At 41.8% G+C, this 10,403-nt stretch overlaps 1 protein-coding gene across 3 annotated transcripts in view; it reads left to right on the plus strand.

The window, feature by feature from the left end:
- The first annotated feature begins 11 nt into the window (after positions 1 to 11).
- The window catches only part of OPHN1 (oligophrenin 1), a 113,605-nt gene continuing 103,213 nt past the window's right edge, over positions 12 to 10,403 (plus strand). For 2 of the 3 annotated variants that reach the window (XM_006020500.3, XM_025200116.1), the window contains exon 1: positions 12 to 375. In XM_006020500.3, the coding sequence (XP_006020562.2) occupies positions 30 to 375 (346 nt within the window). In that variant the 5' untranslated portion in view covers positions 12 to 29. Of the gene's footprint in view, positions 376 to 885; positions 965 to 10,403 lie in introns of those variants that run through there. The other variant, XM_025200117.1, reaches the window with a different exon arrangement.

Genomic DNA, 10,403 nt, shown 5'->3' on the forward strand with positions numbered 1-10,403 from the left:
TGCGCCCCGCTTAGCCGCTGCGCCCGCAGATGCGGCGGGGGATGCGGGAGGGATCCGCCCCCAGCGCCTCCCCCGCCGGGCAGGGCCGGAGCTCCCAGTATCCGCCCTCCCCGGCTGCAACCTGCCCGCCTGCTCCGGCGCCCGGGCTGACAGCGCCGCAGCAGCCCCTGCCAGCGAGCGCCGGGACTCGGCCCCGGGTTGCTGTGGAGTCTGCCAGGGCCATGGGGCACCCGCCGCTGGAGTTCAGCGATTGCTACCTGGACAGCCCCGATTTCCGCGAGAGGCTGAAGTGTTATGAGCAGGAGCTGGAGAGGACCAACAAATTCATCAAAGACGTGATTAAAGATGGGAACTCGCTGATCAGCGCTATCAAGAGTAAGTAGTAGGGGCTGAAGGGCTTGGTGTGTCCCCCCCCTGCAAGGATGCTCATATCCCTGCCTTATTTTCATGGTCGCTCAGCTGCCTTGTTGGGAGGAGGCTTAAAACAAACCTCTTTGATAGGCACAATTGTTCTTTGCAAGCCTTGGGGTGCAAGCACCCTTCTTCAGGCAGTAGGGACAAAGGGGTTTGTGACCCAAAGCTGGCAAAGAACAATTTCCCCCCCCCCCCAACTATTTAGTTGGTCTAATAAAAGATATCACATCTTCCCCCAAAGAGCCTTGTCTGCCTGTGTCCTTAGACCCACGCGGCTACAACCAACAACCACAGTGTGGGCAAGGAGCTTGTTTCACGGTGGTGCGTTTAGACTGCAGAATGAATAGATCTGACCTGTCAGTACAAAAGGCTTCTCTCTCGTCTATGATATTTCCTGTGGTTTTGTATCCAGAGCTTGTTATTTCTGTGAGCAGCTTATTCGGAATATTTTTCTGTTCTTGCTGACAACCTTATTTGAACAGGCCTTTTTGAATGAGTGGACTGGAGTGCCTAACCTGTGTATTGTCCGTGGACTGTGCGCCATTGACAGGTGACGTTTCTCCAAGGCATTGAAAGGGGTGGTAGTTTTAGTTAATCAGCAACTGTTTTATCTGCTTGTTTTGTTGAAGCTGTCAATCAGGTAAGTATGATATGATGTAAATGCAGAAGTGCATTTAGCTTTTTCCTGTGGTAGGCACCAGCGTTTTCCAATATAAATCCTACCTCCTTTAAATAAGACATATTTTTTTTTATACAGTAATGTTAAATACCATTTCATAATCTGATTTCCTTAGTGTTGGGCCTAACGTATGGCAGAGCCAAGACCCACCTTTGTGAGTGGTAGGCAAGCAAAAGCAAACATTTAATGCTTCCAGTCCTCTCCCTAAGACATCATACTGTTTTGCTACCATGGAAGTTATGTAAGCCTTAGTTCCTTGTAATCTATATGTGCTCGCCAGTTTTATCATCTGTCTTCAGAGCTGAGTATTGCTTTAGGAGTCAGAACAAGTTAGAAGATGACAAACAATAATTAAAACAATATCAGTGAAGGTGGAACTTCCTGCTGTGCTGACATGTCCCTAGATGGAATAAATCCTAATGCAGGGGGAGTTATTTTAAATTATTACATTATTCAGATTTTAGTTTTTGACTGAGTTTGTTTAGACTGTATGGTCCTTGGAGCAGTGATTTTTAGGTTTTGCTTTATATATCATACCAGATATAATGTCATCTCCAGGTAAATAATATGCTCCTCATGTAAGACATGAGATTTTTCTGCTCATCCGAAGACCAGGCACAGCAGGTCACCTCACTAATGTAGAGCTTTCCAATGGAATGGGCCACTGCTAGGGTAGGAACTGAATGTTCTGCGTCCTGTTCAATCTCTTTTCTTTATACAAAGACTCCCAATGAATATCCATTTCCATACTGGTTTTAGTGAGGAGGATAGTAGCTTATGGAGAAGTAACCGAGAATATGCATTGAGAGCACTTGCTCATTGTCAAGATAGGGTTGGATGCGAATCAGTGACATGGAAATTTTGGTAGCCTGTGCCAGTTCCCTCAGCCATCCTTTTGTTTGAATAGTTGTTTATATTGATGTAAGATGCATAAACCTCACTTTAGCCCTCTCAAAAAGGTGAGTAAATTGCTACCTTTTTTGGTTTGGTAATACAGCCAGACTAGTTGGTTTCTACTCCACATAATTTAAGTTCAGAAATGATCAGGTTAGACTTTTGGAGGTGAGCCTTTCTTTTTTTCTTTTACTTTGATTTGAGTAGATTTAGCTGACACCAGTTAGAGGTGAAAACTTTAAAACGCTTCCAAGTGACCAATAGACAACTCAGTTTCCTATCTGTTCACAAATATCTAAGCAGATTAAAGACCATTTAGATAAGGTAGATAAATTTATAAGTCACAGAGCTAAATAATCCCTGAATTGTTAGCAGTCATCTTCCAATGTGCCTGGAGTACAGGAAAGTCCCAGTGTCTGTCTTCAAAAGCAGGAAGATGGAGGATTCCAGGAATTGCAGAAAAGTTGGTCTAACTTTGATCCCTGGAAGGATTTTGGAACAAATGGTTAATCAATTATGCAAGAACCTGGACGATAAGATAACCATCACGGTTTTGTCAAGAACTAATCCCATCAAACCAATCTAATTTCCTCCTCTGATACAGTAAGTAGCCTAGTGGAAAAGAGGTGGGAAATAGTGGATGTGATGTATTTTGACTTTAGTAATGTTTTGACAGTGTTCCACCTGACAAACAAAACAAAGAAAGTTTAAAAAAAAAAAAGTCAAGGCTCTCCTAAGGCTACAGGGCCCAGCACAGATAAAACACAAAGTTTCTGTTACCAGCGGCATACAGTGTTTCAGTATGACTACCATCACATCTAGCCACCCTTCAGACCCCAGCCCAATGACCAGGTACCCATTTACGGCTGGGGCAACTGGGGTTGGTTCCCATAGTAAGGCTCAAATTTTCGCCTCTAAAGATGTAATACAAAACCTTAACTGCTCTGTTATGGCACTTGTCGAAGGATGTATTGTGTGGATGTAATCATCATTAGGATGGTGCATAGTTCCGTGAAAAATAATTTTCAAGTAGGTATCAATGATTCTCCATCAAACTTGAGGGAGGAAGGGAGGGGATATATGTCAAGTAGGTTCCTGCCAGGATCTATCTTGGACCCAGTTCTGGTTAATATATTTATAGATAACCCCCAGATCTTTTTCTGCCATACTTCAATGTAGCCAGCTGTTCCCTGTTTCATATTTGTGTGTTTGATTTTTTTAAAATTTTTTTCCTTCAAAAGTATCCTGCTTGGTACCCGTCTTCACTGAATTTTATCTTGTGCATTACACTGTACCTCCAATTTGCCAAGATCATTTTGATTTTTGCTCTGAAGTGCTTGTCACCAGCTTGGAGTCATCCAAACATTTTCACCGTCCAAGTTGTTTATTATATATAAATAATCTGTCCTGGACCCAGTTCTGCTTAATATATCTATATATAATATATCTGTAGGTATATTAAGCAGAATTGGGTCCAGGACAAATGTATATAAATTAACAACTTGGACGGTGAAAATGTCTGGATGACTCCAAGCTGGTGGCAAGCACTTTGGAGGAGAGGAGCAGAAATCAAAATGATCTTGGCAAATTGGAGGTACAGTGTAATGCACAAGATAAAATTCAGTGAAGACGGGGACATATGCCCTGGGGTTTATAGAGGCTCACAAATTATATGAGAGTCAACAGTGTAATGCTGTTGCCAAAAAATGCAAATCTCATTCTGGACTATATTAATAGGAGTATGTATGTGTAAGACACAGGAGGTAATTATTCCTCTCCACTTGGCACTAATAAAGCCTCAGCCTGAGATCTGTGTCCAGTTTTGGTCACCATACTGTAAGAAGAATATAGACGAGCTGGAGAGAGTCCAAAAGACAGCAAGAAACTGATAAGAGGTTTCAGAAACACAATCTGGGTGTAGAGGTTGAAGAAAGTGGGGGGTTATATTTTTTAGAATAGAGATGGAGAGGGGCTACTATCTTCCAATATATAAAATACTGTTTTAAAGGGACAATAGTCAGTGCTGGCCACTGGGGGGAAGGACAAGTAGCAATTGGCTCAATTCACAAAGAAGGTTTAGGTTGAATATTAGGGAGAAATTTCTAACTGTTAGTATGATGAGACAGTGGCATAGGCACCATGAGGAGGTTGTGGAATCTCCTTCAGTGGAAGTTTTTAAGGGCAGATTAGATAAATATTTGACAGGGACAGTCTAGGTCTACTTGATCCTGACAAGTGTGTTGGGTTGGACTAGATCCTTTGAGGTTCCTTCCAGTCCTACACGTCTTTGGTTTTATGATTCTTAATCTGGATAATGGGGAACTTAAATCGGAAATGGAAAGCGTTTGGAGCTGCAGAGTATTACTACCATTGTTGTTTCTGTGTGTGCTCTACAACAGGAGGAATTCAGCTAGACCTAGAGCAAAAGTCTAATTAAGCATAAACAAATTGGGCTTTACAGCACTCAGTACTACTGGAAATATTTTTGTTTTTTTCCTGTAACATTTCAGTTTAAAATGTTTTGTTGTGAATCTGAAGAATAATAGGATTTGGGTAGTTCCTCAGACATTTAAAAGCAAAATTGAACAGAGGTGGCTGAAATGCAAACAGACAAACTGAATATACATGGAGACACAAACCCCCTCCCACCTCCAAACCTTTTCACTCGTATTACATGCTTAAAACTTTAAGCTATTGGCACCCTCTTGTGAGATGATCAAGAGAAGAAAGTTTCCTCATGGTTAAGGGTTTAGCCCAAGTGTATGTAAACCCAGGTTCAATGACCTGCTTTGCTACAGGTTTCCTGTATGACCTTCTGCCAGCTGATGTGGGGACCAGCTGCTTGAAGGTGTTCAGGTACTGTAAGGCTGAGGTCTCTTGATAAGGAGACCTAGGATATTAAGGTGAGCTGGTGTTCAAATGCTGAGCGAAACAGTCCTTTTACAAGTCTTAGCCTTGATTTCTTTGCCTCTGTTCCCCAGCTAAAACATGGTAACAGCACTGTTCATATCTCTCGGGGGTTTTGTGAGGATAACTACATCAATTGCTCCATTATTCTTAGATACAGCAATGATGGAGCCGTATATTTATCTACCAAGCCTAGAACATAAAATGGGGAGAATATACAAAAAATGGGGGTTACTTTGGCCAGTTCACCTGTCTATCACAGGGCGTTTTTGTTTCTCACTTTTTTCCGTTTCTCAGGTTTACCTGTTACACCTGAGGTGAAACCAGTGTAGACAGCTGCTAAGTTATCTAAGCTGAAAAGTGAAACGCCTCAATAAATCCATACAGTATCAGTACATTAGCATTGCTTTACCCAGCTCAATGGGTTGATGAAAGACTGAGTGAGACAAGTGAGGGGCTAGATATTTTTCTTTCGTTGAACCCGTTTGTGCTCCTCTGGTGACGGAAGGAGATGTGAAAGCCTTAGGATATCTTCAGCTGTAAATTCCCTTGGTAGGAGGGAGCCCTAACCTGGTATATGGTGTGTATTGCTGTCATTTAGGAGAGCCCATTGCTCTGTCATAGAGAGCATGACAGCCTGAAGAAGGGCCATGACAAGGGTGTTTGTGTGCTGTGCCTATTCTTCAGTGGCATAATGGCCTGTTCGGACCCTAATCAGTTGGAATAGTTTTGAGCAGCCCTTGAGGCTGCGTCAGTTAGGGCCATTTTACAACCGAGCCATAACTTAAGGAGCTACATTGGCTACTTGGTGATTCCCTCATCCTTGGGAGGGAATCGCCATGATGTTACTTCATTACATGAATGGAATTTTACCGGTGGGTTGGTGAATTGGACCCATGGGGAACCTGCTCAGCAGTTTGCATGAGTTTGTTAAATTGAAGAGGAAAAGAATGCAAGATTTGAAAGGAAAACACAGTTCCATTGATCCAGGAAGCAAAGATGGAAAAACGGGGGTTTGCAGAAATGACTTGTTCATCAATTTTGCTCTGACTACTGCAATTTTCAGCACGAAAGAGTTACCCAGTGTTAGCTTAATGATGGAGCTCTGGGCGTGCACAGGCCACCTTCCCCACAGGCTTAAATGCCATTGCTGCCTTGCACTTGTGCATTTTTATTTAAACCTGTTTGAAATAAGTGTAGGCTACGTTGCCTTGGGGGAGAATTTTGATTTAGTAGAATTTTCTATTACTTTGCTCAGGTATAAATGATGTCACAGTTAATGTGCACAACAGTGAAGGATTGGGCCTCATAATCTATCGGCTTTTCCAGAGTGGGGGCTACCCGTCCAATATCTTTCCACCTTTGAACACCTAGTGAAACTGATGGATGTTTGGAATTGAGGAAGCCTTTCAAATTGGACTTCATCATGTAGCTGCAGGTCAATAACTACTAGTTTGTTCAGGCTATAAGACAATGTCTTTCCTCCCTTCTATTTCTGATTTACCCATTACTGTGATCTTGAGATGTTTGCATGGTTTCCTGGGCTTTATTTTAAAAAAGAGAGACGTCCTCTGAGTGAGTGGGTATTCTATGGTTAGGAGAGAAATGTTTGTACATAATAACTACAGTAATGAGGGTATCAGAATCATATAGGTAGATATCTTGGTGCACTGCTGATTAGCCTGTGCCTAAGACATTTTTTTTGAAAATGGTCCAAGATACTGATTCCTTTTATTAAGTATGTTAATCCATCAGTTTGAAAGTTTTGTTTATTGGATACATATTGTTGTGTAGTAAAAAATAGATGCATACATCGAAACCTAAGATTTCAAGCAATCTAATTACATTCATTATTTGCTCACAGGCATCTAACAGCCAAACACCTGCTGTTTCAAGATGACAAGCTGTACAGCCCGACACAGTGGCAGAAGATTGCCGGTTAGAGGGCTGAAATGCAGCATTGTGTGTCTATATATAAATACACACATCCTTTTTGCAAACTCAGCACATTTAGAAAAGCAACCTAGGCAAAAATATAATTCTTGTATTACAAAGAAAGAGGATCTATTCAGACTTATGACGCATATAGAATAGACCTTGGACTTAGCTTTACAATTTTAAATTTTCCTGCCTACTTATTTTCCATTTTCTGTATGCATTTATCAGCAAGTAAGAGTAAAGCATGGCTGTCTCTTCTCTCCCTTAACTATAATGATTTCAATATAGTAATTCTTGACTTTTAACAACATAAAGGAAAAATTGGTTCCCAGTCTCCAGAATTCTATAAATATCATTCTGGGCACCAAAACTTGTGAGCCTAGCCAATGGCGATGTGCAAGTACATCCTTCTGTATTGTGCATTGGGACAGCCTTCCTATCTTGAATAAGAGTCTTCCAAATATAGATAGATTTCACTCCCTCATATTTATTTCTTTATCTCCTTGACCCAATTGCTATTTCTAAATGGCAAAAATATTGCATGCAATTCATTAAAAAATTGAACAAATTAATAAATTGTCCACCAAGTAAAAGTAGCCAGATTAGCCAATACATTTTGTAGAAATGTCTAGTAGAATCATGAGAGGATTTATTTTTTAAATCTGTTCTGGCACACTAAATAAAAGCCAACAAAAATAACAGAAGCTGGGAAGTTTCCAAGGGAATTGGAGCACCTAGCACCCACTGGGAGTCATTCAAGTGCGTGACTTGCCCTGAGATCTTAGGTGCCTTTGTGACACCCTTAGGAGAAAGACGGTGAAGAAACACATACACTACTGAAGAACTGTAGAGTAGTAAATAATGCTGTTATCCATTGCTGGCCCAAATATTTGTAGCAACTTTGTATATGAATTTTAGTGCAAACTTAAAAAAATTAATTTAAGTGCATAACACTGCAGATTAACAACCTTAAATGCTAAATGCAGATTCAAATGTAGGTGTTTTGTTTTGGTTTGAAGAGGACACTTGGTTGCTTTTATGCTAAAATGCACTTTTTCATCCCATCTTTAGACCCAACTCCCAAATCAGCTGAGTGGAAGCAATAAAGTGAAGGGCCTGACAAGGACTCACTCTTCTGTCATTGTGCTGTCAGTAATTCATTGCCAGTTATCTTAAATTGTGTGATCTGAGCGAAACCTAATGAACAGATTCTCAAAGCATCCTTGTTAATTACTTCCCATATGTTCACTTGACTCTTTTTATCAAGCAGTTTCAGACTCCAAACCATATTAGAGCCTTCTCTATTGGACTCGATCCATAGAGCTGAATGGATTTCAGCTGGGTCTGTTCCCTTAGATAAGTGGAGGGGATACACTCATGCACCCCAGATTCTTCCTGAGGAAGGAGGGGGTCTGGTGGGAGATAAACAGAGGGAGATTCCACTCATAGTTTCCATCCAATTGTTGCTGGGAAAGGAAGGAGACCAGCTCCACTCATCCTACCCTAAAATGACAGGACTTGGGAGATTTGCCAAAACTCAGGGTTATCCCTGTTGGAGGTGCTGTAGTATATTGACACTAGCTCTGGAGCATCGTTCTCGCCCATTCCCATCAGCCCAGCTGAGCTAACAGTGCTCCTTCCTCTGGCTGCTGTTTGTGAACTCTGCTGAGGAAGCAAAGATGAGGGGAGACCACATTATGGTGAGCTTGGCCAGAAACATTCCTCTACTTCAGACTGTATTAACTCTTCACCTGATTGTTCATTAGGTTGGTGTCTGAGGAAAAGGGGTGGGGAAAGGAGGAGGATGATATCTATCCCGTAAGCCTCGTCCCATCCTGTAGTTTGTAGAGTCCCATTCCTAGAGTGAAGGAGCCTCTAATCAGAAATTGAGGAGAAGGAAAGTTGCTATGGTCATGATATATGGCAGCGACAGCTCCTTACTTAGTGACATCCTTCCCTAATTGGGCATTGGTAGAGTCAGATCTGGCCTGGAGAGTTAATTTAGCAGTAGCTTTGGTTTGGTGTTCCTATCAGGACTCTTAAACAACCCGGAAAGCAACTCAGCAGGTTGATGACTAGTTTCCATCTTCCTTTCATGTTTCTAACGGAAAGCATAATCCCATTTTCCCTCCTTGCCCCTGCATCTGTTTCTTCAATCTGCCCCTCAAGTGAGATCGCAAACTGAAGACAGTGTGGAATGATGAGTGCTTTACCAGGCCATAAGAGCTGCTTCTTTGCCTCTCACTCCTAACGGGGGGAGATCAGAAGAGAATTTAAAATCCAGAATCATCAGTTTGTGACCAGCAGTGAGACCACTGCATAGGGCGGCAAGGGCCAGGCTCATTAAGTTGGCATGTAGCAGTGCTGATAGGATAGAGCATTTCCCTCTGTTAAAGAAGGGGACAAAGAGCAAGGAAAGACTTTCATGTCAAGTGCATGTTTGCTTCGAAGACTTTTGTATCTGATATTGAAGTGGGGCATAAACAGCAAAACTCTTTACCATTAATCATTAATGTGGCTGTGCCCTTTCTTAGTGCTTGTGTTTGTGCTGGACTGCTTGGGCATTAGCAAGACCCTTGCTTTTCTCTTATCACAAATGTTTGACAATTGGAAAACACAAAAATGGAATTTGTGGCCAAGAAGCCTTGGCCATGTTTCCTTGCTGCAGAAAGAAAGAGGCGACGCAGACTTCCTCTTTGGCCTTCTGCATGTCACACTGTTCCTTAATTTCTCCATCTGTAGAACATGTCTAATAGATCACCTTTAAAAAACAAAACAAAACTGTGATCTTTCAGTGAAAAGTACTATATGGGACTCAGTCTGAGATGCTGAATTCATTCACCTCCATAGAGTTTTAAAGGGACATTTGATTTTGAAATCTAGTCAGCTGAGACCAGCACTAAACAGTTGTATTACAGCTGCCCTAAAGTCCTGCTGCGGATGTTTGTGGTTTTACAACAATATTTTGCTCTCTTTGCAAATGTGTTTCTCCCTTGCTGCTCTGTGAGGCTCACACGGGAAAACAATGGGATGCAGTGAATGTGGCTGGACACAAAAGTCACATGCACAAGCTCAAATGTCTGAGCGAGAAAAACAGTATTTTTCAAACTTGGATCAGCTATAATTCACAGGTGAAAAGTGTAACAGTAGTAGGCAAACTGTGTTGAGGCACAAGTATGTTTTGTATTTCTTGCCATCTGACTTGAGTGGTCAGTAACGCTAAATTACTATTTTAGCCGTGTGTATGATGCCCACGCAACAATTACAGTCCAATGCTTTTGGATTGGAGAGAGAGGTAGTGATTAAGAGGTTAAAATTTCCTTCCCTCCTGCCAGCCCTATTCTCTTTTCTTCCCCTGCAACTCCTCCCCCTACAAAACCCTATGGTTTTAGGTAATCTGCCAGCTGAGCTCAGGAGCTATATAGCTAACAATTTTATTTGCTGCTCAGTTAGTCTCTTCTTTCTGTGAAGCAGAAACACTCGAAAGCTTGGTTTAGGTTTTTTCAAATATCTCCCCTCCTTTTTCTGCTGTGAAAGAACAGAAATAGCTACAAACCACTCTAGACATTCC

Source organism: Alligator sinensis, unplaced genomic scaffold (genome assembly GCF_000455745.1).
Source record: "Alligator sinensis unplaced genomic scaffold, ASM45574v1 scaffold809_1, whole genome shotgun sequence".
NCBI classification, from domain to species: domain Eukaryota; kingdom Metazoa; phylum Chordata; order Crocodylia; family Alligatoridae; genus Alligator; species Alligator sinensis.